The following is a 20,870-nucleotide window of genomic DNA, read 5'->3' on the forward strand; positions in this document are numbered from 1 at the left end:
GTCACATCAGATGAATAGACTGTTTATATCTAGGGCGGCACGGTGGCACAGTGGTTAGCACTGCTGCCTCACAGCGCCAGGGACCCGGGTTCAATTCCGGCCTCGGGTTACTGTCTGTGTGGAGTTTGCACGTTCTCCCCGTGTCTGCGTGGGTTTCCTCCGGGTGCTCTGGTTTCCTCCCACACTCCAAAGATGTGCGGGTTGGGTTGATTGGCTATGCTAAACTTATCCTAGAGTCAGGGGGCTTAGCAAGGCAAATATGTGGGGTTCCGGGAATAGGGTCTGGGTGGGATTGTGGTCAGTGCGGACTTGATGGGCCGAATGGCCTCCTTCTGCACTGTAGGGATTCTAGGATTCCATGATTCTATTCTATTCTATGATATATATATCTCTTGTATTAGCTGTATTAAACTTGTGTTAATAAACTATAACACTGTACATCAGAAACGTTCCACAGAAGGAAGAGCTCTTGGGATGCCGTGACTCTTATGCACGAAACTGTGATGCGCATAGCAAGATCCCACAAGCAGTGATGGACAAAATGACCATCAAACCTGTTTCTTGATAATGCGGTTTCTTGATGTCCCGAGGCAATGGTACATTGGGGAAACCATGCAGACGCTACGACAACGGATGAATAAACACCGCTCGACAATCACCAGGCAGGAGTGTTCTCTTCCTGTGGGGGAGCACTTCAGCAGTCACGGGCATTCAGCCTTGGATCTTCAGGTAAGTGTTCTCCAAGGCGGCCTTCACGACACACGACAGTGCAGAGTCGCTGAGTAGAAACTGATAGCCAAGTTCCGCACACATGAGGACGGCTTAAACCGGGATGTTGGATTTATGTCACATTATCAGTAACCCCCACAGCTTTCCCCGATCTTGCAGAATCTCACTAGCTGTTCTGTCTGGAGACAATACACATCTCTTTAACCTGTGCTTAATGTTCCCTCCACCTACATTATCTGTACCTTTAAGACCTGGCTGGCTGTAGAGATTTGCATTCTAATTAGTATTCTGTAACTTGATTTCTGTGTCTCTGTGCACTGTTGGAGAACAGATTTTCACTCCATCTGACGAAGGGGCAGCGCTCCGAAAGCTTATGGTATTTGCTACCAAATAAACCTGTTGGACTTTAACCTGGTGTTGTGAGACTTCTTACTGTGCTTACCCCAGTCCAACGCCGGCATCTCCACATCTTGATAATGCGGCCAGAGGGTAGACCTAGACCATTGTTCAGTCAGTGTTAAACTTGTTCTCAAAATGCTGTACAGTAGCCCAGGGCAAGAGGAGATGTTTCTCCTCTCTTTGCTGCAAGATCTTTTCTTAACATTTCTCTGAATCACTGGAGCAGACAAGATGGTGCCTCTGGTGAATACCTCCTCCAAAAGGAATTGGTAAAACTGCACCTCAAATATCACATTCATTTCTGGTTACCTTACTTAAGGAGGGGCGGCACGGTGGCACAGTGGTTAGCACTGCTACCTCACAGCACCAGGGACCCGGGTTCAATTCCGGCCTTGGGCCACTACCTGTATGGAGTTTGCATGTTCTCCCCGTGTCTGCATGGGTTTCCTCCGGGTGCTCCGGTTTCCTCCCACACTCCAAAGATGTACCAGTTAGATGGATTGGCCATGCTAAATTGCCCCTTAGTGTCAAGGGGAACTGGGATAAATTTATAGGGTTACAGCGATAGGACTTGGGTGGAGTTGTTGTCGGTGCAGGTTTGATGGGCCAAAATGGTCTCTTTCTGCACTGTAGGGATTCTATACTTGTATTGGAGGCAATTCCGAGAAGGTTCGCAGCCGATTTCTGGGATTAAGGGGCTGTTTTAAGAGGAAAGATTGAGTATGTTGGGCCTATAATCACTGAAGTTGAGAAGGGTGGCACAGTGGCGCAAAGGGTGGCATGGTGCCACAGTGGTTAGCATTGCTCCCTCACAGCACCAGGGACCTGGGTTTGATTCCGGCCTTGGGTGACTGTGTGGAGTTTGCACGTTCTCCCCCATGTCTGCGTGGGTTTCCTCCGGGTGCTCTGGTTTCCTCCCACACTCCAAAGGTGTGCGGGTTAGGTGGATTGGCTGTGCTAAATTGCTCCTTAGTGTTCCAAAATGTGTAGGTTAGATCGGTTAACCATAGTGAATGTGTGGGGTTATGGGGATAGGGCAGGGGAGTGGGTAAGACCATCTTGTCAGAGAGTCAGTGCAGAATCGATGGGCTGATGGGCTTCCTTCTGTACTGTAGGGATTGTATGATCTATAAGAATGAGAGATGATTTATTGAAATGTAAAAGATTCTAAGGGGATGCTTGACAGTGTAGGTACTTGGCAGGGTAGATACCAAGTGGATATTTTCTCTCATGGGGGGAGTGCAGAACTAGATGGCACAGTTTTGGAATAAGGGGACTCCCATTTAATATGGATACAAGAAGGATTTAGTTCTCTCAAGAGGAAAGGTTAATCTTTAGAATTCTGTACTCAGTAAGCAGTGAAGGTTGAGTCAATGAATGTATTCAAGGTCGAGTTAGATAGATTTTTTATCCACAAGGGTTATGGGGGAAGAAAGTGAGGATCAGCCATGTTCTTACTGGCCAGCAGAGCAGGCTCGAGGGGCTGAATGGCCTACTCTTGCTCCTGTTTCTTCTGACTATACTCACTGGAATGCCAGCTCAGATTTAAATTCTGGGAGTGGGACGTGAACCCACAGCAGACTGACTCTCAGGCACGGGTGTAACTGGTGAAGCCAAGTGAACACATCTGGGCTGCTGTTAAGGAAAAACATCTTTTAAACTGCCAACCAGACACAAACAAAACTATTGGGAAGTCAGTGTGGTCTGAGCTGCGAGCTAGAATGCTTTTTATACATGGGGCAAAAGCAGCACTTTTTAATATTTGGACTGATCCGCACCAGAGCGTTGAATAGTGCTGAGTCTGACTCACAAGTTAGTTATTTTTCTCCCCGCTCTCCGCAATGTGTTAGATATATCCTGCAGTCCTGAGAGCATCAACATGGGGATAAGAGAGAGTCTGAGCAGAAATATTTAGAAGTTGATGATGCTGCCAACTCACAATGTGTCACATAAATCCCCGAGTAATGCACTTTAAAATAAAAAAAAATAACGACAACTGGGGTGATGCAGTTGCATAATTTGGTGACAATTAGATTCCACGCAGTAATCCTGCGTACACTTCAGTTTATAGATGGAGAGGCTGGAATGTTAGTCCATGCTTTACTGAATGCGGGAAAATTCCCGTCAGGTTTATGCTCTTCGCAATGGCAGATTCGCCACATCAAAGGAACATTGAACAAAGGTAAAACAAAGAATCCTGCAATGAATAAATAGCCTGGCATGGTGGCACAGTGGTTAGCACTGCTGCCTCACAGTGCCAGGGACCCGGGTTCGATTCCCAGCTTGGGTCCTTCACTGTCGGTGTGGAGTTTGCACATTCTCCCTGTGTCGGCGTGGGTTTCCTCCGGGTGCTCCAATTTCCTCCCCCACTCCAAAGATGTGCGGGTTAGGTTGGTTGGCTATGATAAATTGCCCCTCAGTGTCCCGGGATGCATAGGTTAGAGGGATTAGCGGGGTAAATGTGTGGAGTTACGGGGATAGAGCCTGGGTGGGATTGTTGTTGGTGCAGACTCGATGGGCCGAATGGCCTCCTTCTGTACTGTAGGGATTCAATGATGAAACTGTCTTTTCATTCTGGTCATGAGAGACTGTAAGGATATAAATTCACTTTTGACAGAAGACAGGATATATCAGATCAGAGGCCCAGTATTTGACCTGTCCAAGGTTATCCACTGGTAGGGTAGGTGGTTGGTAGAATAATGTTAAGGTCATCTTAACTTGAAGCAAGACCCATTCCCCCATCAGCCCTATGCTTGCTGATCCACATTGGTTCCCAGTCACAAGCAATGGTTGACTTTAATATTCTCATCCTCATTTTCAAATCCCTCCATGGACTCTGCCCTCCCTATCTGTGTCATCCCCTCCAGTTCCACCACCCTCCAAGATATCTGCACTCCTCAAACTCTGGCCTCTTGTGCATTCCCAATTAGAAGCACTCTACCATTGGTGGCCGTGCCTTCAGTTTCCTAGGCCCCAAGCCATGGAAAATCCTCCAGAACCCTCTCTAGCTCTTGACCTCTCTCTCCTCCACTAAGATTTTAAGGGGGTGCTCGACAGGGTAGGTATTCGGCAGGGTAGAAACTAAGTGGATAGTTTCTCTCATGGGGGGAGTCCAGAACTAAATGGCACAGATTTGGAATAAGGGGTCTCCCATTTAATATGGATATAAGGAAGATTGTTTTCCTTAAAGCTTACCTCTTTGACCGTGCTTTTGGTCAGCTAACCTAATATTTCCTCTGTGGCTTGGTGCCATCTTTTGTTTTTATAACACTCCTACAAAGCACCGCGAGATCTTTCATTGTGTCAAAGGTGCTACCATGTTTGTGGTGCTGGTAGAGGAATAAATATTAGAGTCATTGAGTCATAGAGATTTACTGTATGGAAACAGGCCTTTCAGCCCAACTTGTCCATGCCGCCCTTTTTTTTTTCAACCATTTAGCTAGTCTCAATTCCGCATTTGGCCCATATCCCTCTATACCCATACTACCCATGTAACTGTCTAAGTGCTTTTTAAAAGACAAACTTGTACCCGCCTCTACTAATACCTTTGGCAGCTTGTTCCAGACACTCACCACCCTCTGTATGAAAGAATTGCCCCTCTGGACCCTTTTGTATCTCTCCCCTCTCACCTTAAACCTATGCCCTCTAGTTTTAGACTCCCCTACCTTTGGGAAAAGATATTGACTATCTAGCTGATCTATGCCTCTCATTATTTTATAGATCTCTATAAGATCACCCCTAATCCTCCTACGCTCCAGAGAAAAAAGTCACAGTCTATCCAGTTTCTCCTTATAATTCAAACAATCAAGTCCTGGTAGCGTCCTAGTAAATCTTTTCTGCACACTTTCTAGTTTAATAATATCCTTTCTATAATAGGGTGACCAGACTGTACACAGTATTCCAAGTGTGGCCTTATCAATGTCTTGTACAACTTCAACAAGACTTCCCAACTCCTGTATTCAATGTTCTGACCAATGAAACCAAGCATGCTGAATGCCTTCTTCACCACTCAATTCACCATGGTACCAGGGTGAATCAGATAATCATTGAATTCCTACAGTGCAGAAGGAGGCCATTCGGCCCATTGAATCTACACCGGCTCTCAGAGTATCTTGCCCATGCCCTCTCCCCTGCTCTATCCGATAACCCCACACATTTACCATAGTTGATCCATCTAACCTAGATATCTTTGGACACTATAGGGCAATTTAGTATGGCCAATCCACCTAACCCGCACTTCTTTGGAGCGTGGGAGGAAACTGGAGCACCTGGAGGAAACTCACGCAGACATGGGGAGAACATGCAAACTCCACACAGACAGTCACCCGAGGCCAGAATTGAACCCGGGCCCCTGGTGCTGTGAGGCAGCAGTGATAACTACTGTGCCGCCGTGGCGCCCTCCAGTGCTTTTCTTGAAGTTAGTGCTACGGATTCTCTTGCAATCACCCGAAGAGGCAGACGGGGCATTGGTTTAATGTTTCATCTGGAAAATGACACCTTGGACATTACAGGCCGAGAATGTCGGCCTGGACCTTTTGGGAAACTTGAAACACTACTTCTTAGTCATTTCAGTAGTTTTTAAGTATGGTGATGGATTTGTGCATGTCAAGGAATGGATTGACAAAATAAAACCTCTTATCTAACTCCAGTTAATTAAAGCGTACTTCCCTAGGGCCTGCCATTGTTAAGTCAATGTTAAACGTGTTCTCAAAATGCTGTACAATAGCCCAAGGGAAACAATGCGCTGCATTAATTATGGCCATTTATTCACCACACCAAGAATTGGATTGATAATATTTGTCTAAAGTTATATCAGGGAAGTGATACATTTCCCTCCAGGAAGCAGCCTAGGTCCAGATTAGGTGAAAATCTGCGAACCAATTAATAAGTCATTGGATGCTGCAACAAGGAGCTTATCTATCGTGTCTGGTTCATGACCCAGTGCGAATCTTGTAAAAGCTCAGGATATACTACCCATCCCAACATATAACAGTTGTTTTTTTCATGGACAAAAATAAGGCCTTGTGATAGTACGAAGCAATATCTAGAACAAAGAACACTACAGCGGGCGGCACGGTAGCACAGTGGTTAGCACTGCTGCTTCACAGCTCCAGGGTCCTGGGTTCAATTCCCAGCTCGGGTCACTGTCTGTGTGGAGTTTGCATATTCTCCTCGTGTCTGCGTGGGTTTCCTCCGGGTGCTCCGGTTTCCTCCCACAGTCCAAAGATGTGCGGGTTAGGTTGATTGGCCAGTTTTAGAAAATTGCCCCTTAGAGTCCTGGGATGCGTAGGTTAGAGGGATTAGCGGGTAAAATATGTGGGGGTAGGGCCTGGGTGGGATTGTGGTCGGTGCAGACTCGATGGGCCGAATGGCCTCCTTCTGCACTGTGGGGTTTCTATGATTCTATGATTCTATGATCAGGCCCTTCGGTCCGCCAAGTCCGTGTCGATCGTGATGCCCCAACTAAAGTAGAAACAACCTTCTGCCCTTACTGGGTCCGTATCCCTCTATTCCCTCCCTATTCATGTACCCATCCAGATGCCTCTTACATGTTGCTAATGCGTCTGCTTCCACCACCTCCTCTGGCAGCGCGTTCCAGGCATCCACCATTCTCTGCGTGAAAAACTTCCCCCGCACATCTTCCTTAAACTTGCCCCCCTCTCACCTTGAACCCTGTGCCCTCTTGTAATTGACACTTCAACCCTGGGGAAAAAGCCTCCGACTATCCACCCTGTCTGTGCCTCTCATCATTTTGTAGACCTCTATCAGGTCTCCCCTCAGTCTCCGTCTTTCCAGTGAAAACAATCCTAGTTTATTCAACCTCTCCTCATTGCCAACACCCTCAAGAAGAATCATAGAATCCCTACAGTACAGAAGGAGGCCATTCAGCTCATCGAATCTGTACTGACCACAATCCCACCCAGGCCCTATTCCCGTAATCCCATGCGTTTACCCTGTTAATCCCCCTGACACTAGGGTCAATTTAGCATGGCTAATCAACCTAACCCGCACATCTTTGGACTAATGGGATTGTAGCAAAAAAAACAAACAGATTAGCCCAAACGGCCCCTCTTTCATATGTTCATATGTTTGTGACTAATGTTTCAAGAAGTTCCTCATCTTTTTCTTTTAATGCTTATGAATGGAAACCATCAGGTCCTCGATATTTGCCTATCTTGAGTCCCATTATTTTCTCCATTACCAGGTATTCACAACTAATAAATCCATTAAATATCCCTGTCCCTCCTTAACTGTCAGCTCCCTTGTGCCACTTTTCCTGTTCTGCTGCTGTGAAAGGGATATAAAGTGCTGATTTAACAAGTCTACCACTCCTTATTATCCATTATGAGGTACGAGCGATAGGTTCGATGCACCAACTGGCCTGTTCCAGCCTGTCGCATGCACAACACTAGCAGGATTCCTTTTTCCGCTCCCATTACCAAGTGCTGATGCCAACTGTCCAGATCTGTTACGCTCCGAGGGGCTTAATGTTAATGGCAATAGACAAGTTGCAGCTAATTTCCTCCTCGGTCAAACACAAAACAAGATGAAAACAGGATGAAATAAATTGGATTTTCACGAGAAAACATGCAGTTACTCACAGGTCAAATATGAGGTAGTGAAACCCTTCTTCTGATATGCTGTCATGGAGGCGAACTGGAAAGAGAAAGCAGAATATTTAGATTCAACATGGGCAACAGCTGTTGTCGCTTGAATATTGCTGAAAAGAGGGTCAGGTTGTCGAAGCTTTTCATCTTGCACTCACCAGGACGAACGCAAGAATGTCAAATTTCAGACAATCACAACAATTTGTACTACAGTAAAAAAGGGGGCACTGATTGGTTGGCAAGAGGGTTGATTGATTTCTGATCTGATTACACACTTTCTCCATGGCAATGCCTCGGACAGAGTCGACTTGCCAACCAATCAACACCCTCTCTCTTGCGTTTGTCCTGATGAGTGCCAGATGAAAAACTTCGGCAGCACAGCACCAAACTCTCTTTTCAGCAAGAACATTGTTACACACAACACAATGGGCAGGATTTTCCAGTGGTGCTCTCCCAAAAACAGGAAAATCCCATCCGACATCAACGGACCTTTGTATCATCCGCCTCCCCCGTCTGCTATGATTCCTGTGGCGAGTGAGGTGGAAAAACTCTGCCCCTATGTCTTTAATGTGTCCCACCTGCTTCGATTTGGCAAAAACTATTTCAATAAAGGAATACAAAGTAGCCATTTCCTTTTAGTTTTTTTAAAAACAATCTTGATAATTAACTATTTCACCAAGGGTGAAAGGCTTGCAAACAGCTATCAACCAATCAACTAGTTCTTCTTGGCCAGAGAGTATCTGAATAAAGATCTTAAAGAGACAGGCCACCTTGAACACAGCTCCATTTGAGCAGTTTAAAAAGGTACACAGATAAATTCAAGCAGCATCAACCTGATTCAACCGATAGCACTCTCGCCTCTGAAGCAGGGGGATTAGGTTAAGCCTCATCCCAGACTTCAACACGCAAACTGAACAGTTCTGAGGGAACGTTATACTGTCAGAGGTGCCAAGACATTCCTTATCCCAACTTGTACATACACCACCTGTTCCTTCATCAACACTGGGTCAAAATCCCAGAAGCCCTGACTGAACAGCACTGTGGAAGCACATCCCCCCTTCCGTCTTCGCCACCCACATCCCCCCCCCGCCCCCCGAAGACTGCCCGCCACCATCTTCTCAAGACCAACTACAGATGGTAAATGAATGGTACTTGAATGGATGTAAATTCAGAGAGGTGGCTACTCAGCGAGACCTTGGTGTCCTCATGCATCAGTCGCTGAAAGTAAGCGCGCAGGTACAGCGGGCAGGAAAGAAGGCAAATGGTATGTTGGCCTTCATAGCGTGAGGATTTGAGTATAGGGATAGGGATGTTTTGCTGCAGTTGTATAGGGCATTGGTGAGGCCACATCTGGAGTATTACGTGCAGTTTTGGTGTCCTTATCAGAGGAAGGATGTCCTTGCTACAGAGGGAGTATTGTGATTCCTGGGATGGCAAGTCTGTTATATGAGGAGAGATTAAGTCAATTAGGATTATATTCACTGGAGTTTAGAAGAGTGAGAGGGGATCTCATCGAAACTTATAAAATTCTTTCAGAGTTAGACAGGGTAGATTCAGAAAGAATGCTCCCAATGGTGTGGGAGTCAGAACTAGGGGTCATAATTTGAGGATTTAGGACTGAGGTGAGGAGATACTTCTTCACCCGGAGGGTGGCGAATGTGTGGAAGACACTACCACAAAAAGTAGTTGAGGCCAAAACATTGTCTGATTTCAAGAAGAAATAGCTCTTGGGGCTCAATGGATCAAGGGATATGGGGGGGAAGGGGGGAATCAGGATATTGAATTCAATGATCAGCCATGATCAGCAGAGCAGGCTTGAAGGGCCAAATGGCCTTCTCCTGCTTCTAGTTTCTATGTAATCTTAAAGTTTAAAGTTTCAAAGTTTATTTATTAGTGTCACAACTAGGCTTACATTAACATTGCAATTAAGTTACTGTGAAAATCCCCTAGTTGCCACACTCCGGCGCCTGTTCAGGTACACCGAGGGAGAATTTAGCATGGCCAATGCACCTAACCAGCACGTCTTTCGGACAGACAGGGGAAACCGGAGCACCCGGAGGAAACCCACGCAGACACGGGGGGAACGTGCAGACTCCACGCAGTCAGTGACCCAAGCCGGGAATCGAACCCGGGTCCCTGGCGCTGTGAGGCAGCAGTGCTAACCACTGTGCCACCCTGTCAGTGATACCTACATCCGATGGGACGGTTAAGTTAAGAGCTGGACGCTAAATTGCAATCAGGTCTCCTTATAATCTCAGTTCATAACTGGGCTATAGGCAGCGAATACTATCAAGTGAATGTTAGCTCCTCTGGGGACACCTGGCCTGCATAGAGTCACCAACCCTCCAGGATTGGCCTGGAGTGTCCAGGAATTTAATATCAATCTCCAGGACACTGCTATGTACGACCCTGGAGGAAAACCATCGGGACATTTAAAGGGTTTCCTTTGGCCATTTTGTTTTTTAACCAGATTATACTCAGCACGGCTTTGTCAAAGGCAGATCGTGCCTTACGAGCCTGGTGGAGTTCTTCGAAAATGTGACTAAACACATTGACGAAGGGAAGGCGGTAGATGTGGTTTATATGGATTTTAGCAAGGCGTTCGATAAGGTCCCCCATGCAAGGCTTCTAGGAAAAGTGAGAGGGCATGGGATCCAAGGGGCTGCTGCCCGGTGGATCCAGAACTGGCTTGCCCAAAGGAGGCAGAGATGGGTATAGATGGGTCTTTTTCTAAATGGAGGGCGGTCACCAGTGGTGTGCCCCAGGGATCTGTTCTGGGACCCTTGCTGTTTGTCATTTTCATAAATGACCTGGATGAGGAAGCCGAGGGATGGGTTGGTAAGTTTGTCGACGACACAAAGGTTGGTGGGGTTGTGGATAGTCTGGAGGGATGTCAGAAGTTACAGAGGGACATAGATAGGATGCAAGACTGGGTGGAGAAGTGGCAGATGGACTTCAACCCAGATAAATGCGTCGTGGTCCATTTTAGTAGGACAAATGGGATGAAGGAGTACAATATAAAGGGAAAGACTCTTAGTACGGTAGAGGATCAGAAGGACCTTGGAGTTCGGGTCCATAGGACTCTGAAATCGGCCCCGCAGGTGGAGGAGGTGGTTAAGAAGGCGTATGGTGTGCTGGCCTTTATCAATCGAGGGATTGAGTTTAGGAGTCCGGGGATAATGATGCAGCTACATAAGACCCTCGTCAGACCCCACTTGGAGTACTGTGCTCAGTTCTGGTCGCCTCACTATAGGAAGGATGTGGAAAAGATTGAAAGGGTGCAGAGGAGATTTACAAGGATGTTGCCTGGATTGAGTGGCATGACATATGAGGATAGGCTGAGGGAGCTCGGTCTTTTCTCCTTGGAGAGACGAAGGATGAGAGGAGACCTAATAGAGGTGTATAAGATGTTGAGAGGCATAGATCGGGTGGACTCTCAGAGGCTTTTTCCCAGGGTGGAAATGTCTGCTAGGAGAGGACACAGGTTTAAGGTGCTGGGGGGTAGGTACAGGGGAGATGTAAGGGGTAAGTTTTTCACACAGAGGGTGGTGGGCGAGTGGAATCGGCTGCCGTCAGGGGTGGTGGAGGCGAACTCAATAGGGTCTTTTAAGAGACTCCTGGATGAGTACATGGAGCTTAATAGGATGGAGGGTTATAGGTAGGTCTAGAAGGTAGGGATGTGTTCGGCACAACTTGTGGGCCAAAGGGCCTGTTTGTGCTGTAGTTTTTCTATGTTTCTATATAAATATTGAAAATGGGAGAAAAGGCGGCTCCTTGGCAGACAATCAAAGCATCATCCAATTGGGTGATGGCTTTCCAATAGGCGTAGGAGGTCAGTGTGTCACAGGGATGGATGTGTTGGCCGACTAACGGCTGGAGCGTGGGTGGGTGGGGCAAGTCACAGAATCATAGAATCCCTACAGTGCAGAAAGAGGCCATTTGGCCCATCGAGTCTGCACTGGCTATAATCCCATCCAGACCCCATCCCCAGAACCACATGTTTTTACCCTAGCTAGTCCCCCTGACACCAAGGGGCAATTTAGCATGGCCAATCCACCTAACCTACACATCTTTGGACTGTGGGAGGAAACCGAAGCACCCGGAGGAAACCCACGCCGACACGGGGAGAATGTGCAGACTCCGCACAGACAGTGACCCGAGGCTGGAATTGAACCAGGGTCCCTGGCGCTATGAGGCAGAAATGCTAACCACTGTGCCACCGTGCCAGGAACGCATTTAGTCACGGCTGGCAACCCAAGTCCGGCAAACTGCCTTGACGAAGAAATGCACTGCTGGGTAGCAGACATTTTGCATAAGCCTGCTGCCCTGTGGTGAGAACATGGAAGGATTCTAGCACAGATGAGACAGTGGGCTGTGGGCAGCAATCCTCACAGCTGATACCCACAGCGGGGAGCGTTCTGTACAAAATGCCTGTTTACTTGCTGACTCTGCCCCAGCAGTTTCACAGCAGCGCCGGTTGAAATACAGAATAAAAAAGGATAAAAGGGACACAGCTACATCAGCAAGCTTTCTGAAAGCCTTTCTGCGTATATAACCGTTCACATTTTGGCAGGCGGCAGGGAGGAACATGGCGTTGCTGGTGCAAAGTAGCAGCGAGGTTCGATGCCCAGAAGATTAGTGGTGGTACGGGGGGGGGGCTGCTCACTGTTGTCATGGCAATGGGCGGACATGCTTCCTGAAAACCACCATCTTCTGGGGTTCCGGGCTTTTGTCAAGTGACGGCCCAGCTCGGCGGTCTGAGGGTTCCGAGGTAAACATGCCAACCGTTCTTGACTTAAAATCAACCAGCTCATCTTGTAAAGTGTGGGAGGAAACCGGAGCACCCGGAGGAAACCCACGCAGACACGGGGGAGAACGTGCAGACTCCGCACACACATACTGACCCGAGGCCGGGAATCGAACCCGGGTCCCTGGCGCTGCGAGGCCGCAGTGCTGACCACTGTGCCACCGTGCCGCCCTGGAAAATGCTTGAATTACTGCAACGCAAGTACCAGGCAGCAACCCCCCACCAAAAAAAACCCCATGAAGTTCAGGAACGTGAACCCAGCTCAATCGAAAGAGATTCTCTTATGAACGCAAACACAGCTGATTGCTGAGTGTGTTAGAAACTCGCCTCAGTGCATGCAGGAAACTAGGGCGCAGGAAGTGAAATGGGGGCCTGCAGGAATCGCTCGGTCGGTTAGCAGGTGTTCTGAGGGGGGAGGTAAATGCTTTGGGTGGGATTTTCGATGACCTTTTTCCAAATTTTAAACCCTGATAGTTTTTTTTCCCTTTGTAACCCAAGAGTAAATAAATGAATTTCCAACTTCAGCTTTTATTCAAGCATTTTCCAGGGCGGCACGGTGGGTCAGCACTGCTGCCTCGCAGCGCCAGGGACCCGGGTTCGATTCCCGGCCTCGGGTCAGTGTGTGTGTGCGGAGTCTGCACGTTCTCCCCCCGTGTCTGCGTGGGTTTCCTCCGGGTCCTCCGATTTCCTTCCACACTTTACAAGATGAGCTGGTTAGGTTGATTGGCCATGGTAAATTGCCCCCTAGTGTCAGGGGGACTAGCTAGGCTTAAGAGGATAGGACGTGGATGGGATTGTTGTGTTCTGCGCGCGCCCCCCCCAACCTGCCTCAACCCCAATCTACTGTAAAATTCACATTGAATTTTAATCTCAAAGGCTGCATTTAAGAGAAGTCAGGACTGGATCACAGGTCAACAACCTCATCCCAGTTTTATAGTTTATTTATTAGTGTCATGAGTAGGCTTACATTAACACTGCAATGAAGTTACTGTGATAATCCCCCAGCCGTCACACTCCGGTGCCTGTTTCGGGTACACTGAGGGAGAATTTAGCACGGCCAATGCACCTAACCAGCACGTCCTCTGGACTGTGGGAGAAAACTGGAGCACCCGGAGGAAACCGACTCAGACACAGGGAGAACATAAGAACTAGGAGCAGGAGTAGGCCATCTGGTCCCTCGAGCCTGCTCCACCATTCAATAAGATCATGGCTGATCTTTTTGTGGCCTCAGCTCCACTTATCCACCAGCTCACCATAACCCTTAATTCCTTTACAGTTCAAAAATCTATCTATCCTTGCCTTAAAAACATTCAATGAGGTAGTCTCAACTGCTTCTCTGGGCAGGGAAGTCCACAGATAACGGAAAATGTGCAAACTCCGCACAGACAGTGACCCAAGCCGGGAATTGAACCCGGGTCCCTGGTGCTGTGAGGCAGCAGTGCTAACCACTGTGCCACCCTGCTGCCCTGGTTCTCCCCCCGACAGGACCCTTTATATCTCCAGATGAGACAAACATGGAGACTCTTCAAACATGGTGCTGACACCAGCCCCTTCGTCGTAAAAATACAGAGTTTGCATTCATGTTTGGCATGTTGAATCCGGTGTTGGACGAGTCTGGTGTCTGACTACAATCACAGAGGATTGCAGGACCGAAGGAAGAAAGCATCTCCCCTGACATGACAAACTATTCGATATACGAGAGAAAAATAAAACAGTAGAATGGGTTTCACAGCTTTGGTTGAATTGAGGTTAAACTGTCCGTGTGTACTCCTTTGAACTACACACGAGGGAAAAAGGAATAGCAGGAAACCCTGATGAGGTTAAAAGGAGGAGGATGGGAAGGGGATCCAGAATGGATCTGTTGGGTCGAATGGCCTGTTCCTGTGCTGTAAATATTATTAATGTTTTACGAATGGTCTCCAACTCCTTCAGTAATGTTGTGAGCCTCATTAATTGCAAGTGAGGTATAAATATGAAATAGGGAGAGTGCGTTGGAGTGGCTCACTGTACAGAAATGTTCATAATAAAGCAAATTATTACAGTGTTTAACAATCACTGGAGCAATATATTATGTAACAAGGATAGTATTACTCCATTGCCAAGAGAGAATAGAACGTTCAAGGAAGATCTTACACTTTCATCGAGTCTTATCCTGGCTTCTGAACCTCACAAAGAGCTTGACAAACAAGTGTAGTTTAAAAGAACATTTTCCTGTTATGTCTTAAGCAAATGCAGCATGGCATCTACACTCAGCTAGGTTCCATAATCTGGCCTTGGATTTTAATGGTGTTATTTGGGGGAGGATTAAGAGCAGCATAATGGTGGCACAGCACTATTACGCCACCAGGGACCAGGGTTCAATTCCAGCCTCGGGTGACTGTGCATGTGGAGTTTGCACATTCTCCGTGTGTCCGCGTGAATTTCCTCTGGGTAATCCGGTTTCCTCCCACAGTCCAAGGATGTGCAGGCGAGGTGGGTTGGCCATGTGGAGTTGGTCGTTTGTGTCAGGGGGATTGGCAGGGCAAATACATGGGGTTACGGGGATAGGGCCTGGGTGGGATTGCTGTGGGTGCAGGCTCGATGGGTCGAATGGCCTCATTCTGCACTGTAGGGATTCTACGATTAGGTGCTGGGGAACCTCCCTGTTGTTCTTCAACTTGAGTTGAGTGGCGCATCCAAAAGACAGCATCTTGAACAGTGCTCCGGATGAATCCCCGAAATCTGCACAGCCGTGGGGTTTGATTTAGCGGCAGGCTAAATCAGAGCTTAGAAAAAGCCGGCACCCAAAGCAAACCTTTCGCTCTTGCCTCACAACCTCTGTCTGTGGGATCTTCCTGCGTAAAAATAGGCTGCCACGTTTGCCACATTACAACAGTGACTACACTACAAAACTGACTGTAAACCCTTTAAAATATTATTTCATGGGATCTGGGCTGAGCCAGCATTTATTGCCCATCCCTAATTGCCCTCGAGTGGCTTGCTGGGGCAGTTAAGAGTCAACCACATCATGGTCAATCCTTAGACTTTTAATTCCAAATTATTTTGTTTAAATATTGAATTCAAATTTCACCATCTGCCGTGGTGGGATTTGAACCCCATTCCCCGTGGGATTACCCTCGGTCTACTGGCTTGCTAGCTGAGTCACTACCCCACCACCTGCCTCTAGTCACCCTGCTCGAGGACGCCCTGAGGCGCTACGTAAATGAGAGTCTTTCTTTCGTACAACTCTCCAAAACAAATTGCTGCTTAAACCTGTAAGCTGCACAAATAAGCTGTTCTTGCCTTCTTCTATTTTTAACCTTTCTGGCAATGTGTTCTGGGTATAGGTTCCACAGCTGAATAATTACATCTCTTTGTAAATAATATTTGTGTTCAGATTCACAGTATCATTTAGGAAAAAAAAACAAATTTCTTGCCCAGCTTTCTTGAGTAGCACAGTGGTTAGCACTGCTGCCTCACAGCGGCAGGGATCCGGGCTCGATTCCGGCCTCGGGACACTGTCTGTGTGGAGTTTGCACTTTCTCCCCGTGTCTACGTGGGTTTCCTCCGGGTGCACCGGTTTCCTCCCACAGTCCAAAGATGAGTAGGTTAGGTGGATTGGTCATGCTAAATTGCCCCTTAGTGTCCAAAGATGTACAGGTTAGGTGAATTAGCCATGCCAAATTGCCCCTTAGTGTTTAAAGATGAATAGGTTAGGTGGATTGGTGATGCTAAATTGCCCCTTAGTGTCCAAAGATGTACAGGTTAGGTGAATTAGCCATGCTAAATTGCCCCTTAGTGTTTAAAGATGAATAGGTTAGGTGGATTGGTGATGCTAAATTGCCCCTTAGTGTCCAAAGATATACAGGCTAGGTGGATTAGCCATGCTAAATTGCCCCGCTGTGTCCAAAGATTTATTTATTATTGATTTATTATTGTCATATGTATTAGCATGCAGTGAAAAGTATTGTTTCTTGCGCTATACAGACAAAGCATACCGTTCATAGAGAAGGAAAGGAGAGAGTGCAGAATGTAGTGTTACAGTCATAGCTAGGGTGTAGAGAAAGATCAACTTAGTGCAAGGTAGTCCATTCAAAAGTTTAATAGCAACAGGAAAGATGTACAGGATAAGCGGATTAACCATGGTGAATGTGAGGGTTTATGGGGATAGAGGAGAGGGCCTGGGCGTGATGCCCTTCTGGAGAGTCGGTGCTGACCAGATGGGCTGAGTGGCCTCCTTCTGCACCGTGGGGATTCTGTGGTTCTATTCTACGACTTTTCTCTGAAGTTAAAGCAAAAGTAAGCCGTTGATAATAGTTCCGACGCGAAGCCTTCATTTTAAATGGTTTGCTAAAAACACAGCAACAACAACAAAAATCAAATCCCAATTACAAGATGAGGAAAGATGCAATTTGAGATTTGTATTGAGAGAAACAAATACAATTTCTGCAAACAGTCATTATTGTTGAATTCTTAGTGCAAACAGAGGAAAGTATGCGCTGTAATTACTCAGAGATTGGGGGCCGGATTTTCCATTGTTGGTGGGGGGAGTGGGGGAACGGGGGGGCGGGAAGGGTTGTGGGCGCAATTTGAACATTGCGTTCCTGGCGGCTGGCACTGGATTCCATCAACTCTGGGACGATTTGCAAGTTTCCAAAGGTCTGCGGGGAGGGGAGAGATGGGAGACTGGAAATACACTTGCTGCCAACTAATGATTCCTTAATTTCCTGAAGGAGTCTGTTAAGGGGGCATGTCTGGAACCCCAGGGAATTTTCAATCCTTACTCCGCGGGAAGCCAAGCAGTCTGGTGCACAATAATGCAAGCTGTTGAGATTGGCGCGAGGTGGAACAAGTTTTGTTTCCATCCGTGCTTTTTTGGTGGGGGTGGGGGGAGGAATGTACAGCACTGGTGCGGCAACAATAATCTCTCCCTCAATGTCTACAAAATGAAGGAGATTGTCATCGACTTCAGGAAGTGTAAAGGAGAACATGCCCCTGTCTACATCAATGGGACAAAGGTAGAAAGGGTCGAGAGCTTCACGTTTTTAGGTGTCCAGATCACCAACAACCTGTCCTGGCCCCCCCATGCCGACACTATAGTTAAGAAAGCCCACCAACGCCTCTGACTTTCTCAGAAGACTAAGGAAACTTGGCATGTCAGCTACGACTCTCACCAACTTTTACAGATGCACCATAGAAAGCATTCTTTCTGGTTGTATCACAGCTTGGTATGGCTCCTGCTCTGCACAAGACACCAAGGAACTACAAAAGGTCGTGAATGTAGCCCAATCCATCACGCAAACCAGCCTCCCATCCATTGACTCTGTCTACACTTCCCGCTGCCTCGGCAAAGCAGCCAGCATAATTAAGGACCCCACGCACCCCGGACATTCTCTCTTCCACCTTCTTCTGTCGGGAAAAAGATACAAAAGTTTGAGGTCACGTACCAACCGACTTAAGAATGGCTTCTTCCCTGCTGTTGTCAGACTTTTGAATGGACCTACCTCACATCAAGTTGATCTTTCTCTACACCCTAGCTATGATTATAACGCTATATTCTGCACTCTCTGGATTCCTTCTCTATGAACAGTATGCTTTGTCTGCATAGCGCGCAAGAAACAATACTTTTCACTGTATGTTAATAAGTGACAATAATAAATCAAATCATAGAAATCACAGAAACCCTACAGTGCAGAAGGAGGCCATTCGGCCCATCGAGTCTGCACCGACCACAATCCCACCCAGACCCTACCCCCATATCCCTCCATATTTACCCGCTAATCCCTCTAACCTACGCATCTCAGGACTCTAAGGGGCAATTTTTAGCACGGCCAATCAACCTAACCCGCACATCTTTGGACTGTGGGAGGAAACCGGAGCACCCGGAGGAAACCCACGCAGACACGAGGAGAATGTGCAAACTCCACACAGACAGTGACCCAAGCCGGGAATCGAACCCAGGTCCCTGGAGCTGTGAAGCAGCAGTGCTAACCACTGTGCTACCGTGCCGCCCAATCAATCAAATGTGAGGGATCAAGTAGCACCGGCTTGATTGCTGTACCTCAAGTCGGTGGTCTGGGCCACCTTGCGCCATCTTTATCCTCCAGACCCTTTCATGAGCTGCCGACTCTGTACTTGGTAAGGCAGAGGCAGGCTCCAACATGGCCGCTACCTGCTTTTACCGCTGGCGCCCAAGAGGCAGCTCCCACCTCTTGGACCCACTCCGCCTCTCCTATTGGGTGTTGATAACAGCTTCCGCCCAATCAGCCCATTTATGTTTGAAAACAAGTGTCACCATGACGACGCACTTCAGGCCTGGGCTCAGGACATCATCGAGGCATCGCGTTCGTGACTCCAACACCTCCCCCACCCCCCCCCCCCTTCCTGTCTTTGGAAAACCTTACCCAGTTTCTCTGAAGCAAAAATCAAACACTGAGATGATAAAAGTTTCCCCTGAAAGGAGCTTTCTAAACTCATCCTCTGACATGCATTCAAATCGCAAAGCAAATGCACTCAGATTCTGGTACATGCTTCAAGTTGTGCACAGAAGCACTGGTGGACCAAGAAACCCTGCAGAACACACACATCCACTCACACAAAAGCTAATTCGTTCTGGGAAGTGCAGGCAAAGAAAGCGGGTGCATTCCTTCAAAAGGGAACATAAGTATTAATTAAGCAAGTGGGTTGGGTACCCTCTCCCCATGGGGCCACACTGCACCGACCTAAATCCTGGATCCCAAAATCTTCCAGTGCTTTTTCTAATGATATTCGCCAAATCACTATGAAATTAATAAATGCTGGAATTGAAAGTTAGTCTTGGTAATGGTCACCATGAAACAACCATCAATTGTCGTAAAAAAACCCATCTGATTCACTAATGTCCTTCAGGGAAAGAAATCTGCCATCCTTACCCGGTCTGGCCTACATGTGACTCCAGGCCCACAGCAATGTGCTGCTTCTTAACTACCCTACACCATGGCCGAGCAAGAACTCAGTTCAAGGGTAGTTAGAGATGGGCAAAAAATGCCGGCCTTGCCAGTGACACCCCGTGAAAGAATAAATGAAATCTTTCTGGGTCAAGGTGAGTGAAGAAAATCTTGCCTGTCAAGGAAACTAAAACAGTGTTTGCAGCAGACAGTTTTTGAGTCAGAAATACAGAAAACCTGTCACTTAGAAATCCAACAAAATCCATCCTGAATAAATCTTAAAGTTTATTTATTAGTGTCTCAAGTAGGCTCACATTAACACTGCAATGAAGTTACTGTGAAAATCCCCTAGTTGCCACATTCCGGCACCTGTTCGGGTACACTGAGAGAATTTAGCATGGCCAATGCACCTAACCAGCACATCTTTCGGACTTGTGGGAGGAAACCAGAGCATCCCAGAGGAAACCCACGCAGACACGGGGAGAGCGTGCAGACTCCACACAAACCCAAGCCGGGAATCGAACCCGGGTCCCGGGTGCGATGAGGTAGCAGTGTTAACCACTGCACCACCGTGCCGCCCAAGAGACAACTCTGCCGGTTTCTTGAGGAGTCAATTGAAACAAAAAGCTCTGAACAAGGGAGATCGCACATCAGGACATTGCACTGAATGCATCACACAAGCTTCACAGAGTCCATCCTTGTCTGGCTGACCATGAACGTGGACCATATATAGAATAGGTCAAATATCCTGGCGAGTTGATAACGCACGCAATCAGCATCATGGAAATCAGAGGAAGAAGGGATACAGCTCTTCAGAAGTTGTAGCTCTTCAGAAGTGGATGGTCCGATGTACAGGCAGTTCACCTCAACGTTCACCAGAGCGGTGAAGACCAGGAGGAGATTTAATAGAAGTCAGAAGTGGAGCACAGGCGAAAATCTCCACCTTCTGATTGACATAAATACTGAGACCGTTCTGACATTGTCCTGACACCAGCCCCTTCTTCCCAAAAGTGCTGCGTTTGCAAAGTGTGCGCAACCCCATACTGACAACTCAGAATACATTAACATACACCTAGCATGGCATAACTGGTAGAGTGGTGTAGGAGCACATGTTTGTTCTGAATAAAGGTAGGCCATTTAACACCCTTAACTCATTCATTCTCCAACTCTGCGCTTTTCTTTATTCATTCATGGGACATGGGCGTCGCTGGCTGGGCCAACATTTATTGCCTTCCCTAGTTGCCCTTGGAGGGCAGTTGAGAATCAACCACATTGCTGTGGCTCTGGAGTCACATGTAGGCCACACCAGGTAAGGATGGCAGATTTCCTTTCTCAAAGGACATTAGTGAACCAGATGGGTTTTTCCGACGATGGTTTCATGGTCATCAGTAGATTCTTAATTCCAGATTTTTAAAAATCGAA

General features: G+C 47.4%; 1 protein-coding gene across 6 annotated transcripts in view; it reads right to left on the bottom strand.

Moving 5' to 3' along the window:
* LOC144480213 (calcium/calmodulin-dependent protein kinase type II subunit gamma-like) overlaps window positions 1-20,870 on the bottom strand; it is a 463,856-nt gene that overhangs the window by 224,942 nt on the left and 218,044 nt on the right. For all 6 annotated transcript variants that reach the window (XM_078199435.1, XM_078199441.1, XM_078199439.1 and 3 more), the window contains exon 4: window positions 7,731-7,785. In XM_078199435.1, coding sequence (XP_078055561.1) covers window positions 7,731-7,785 — 55 coding nt within the window. The remainder of the gene's footprint in view (window positions 1-7,730; window positions 7,786-20,870) is intronic.

Source organism: Mustelus asterias, chromosome 28, assembly GCF_964213995.1.
Source record: "Mustelus asterias chromosome 28, sMusAst1.hap1.1, whole genome shotgun sequence".
NCBI classification, from domain to species: Eukaryota; Metazoa; Chordata; class Chondrichthyes; order Carcharhiniformes; family Triakidae; genus Mustelus; species Mustelus asterias.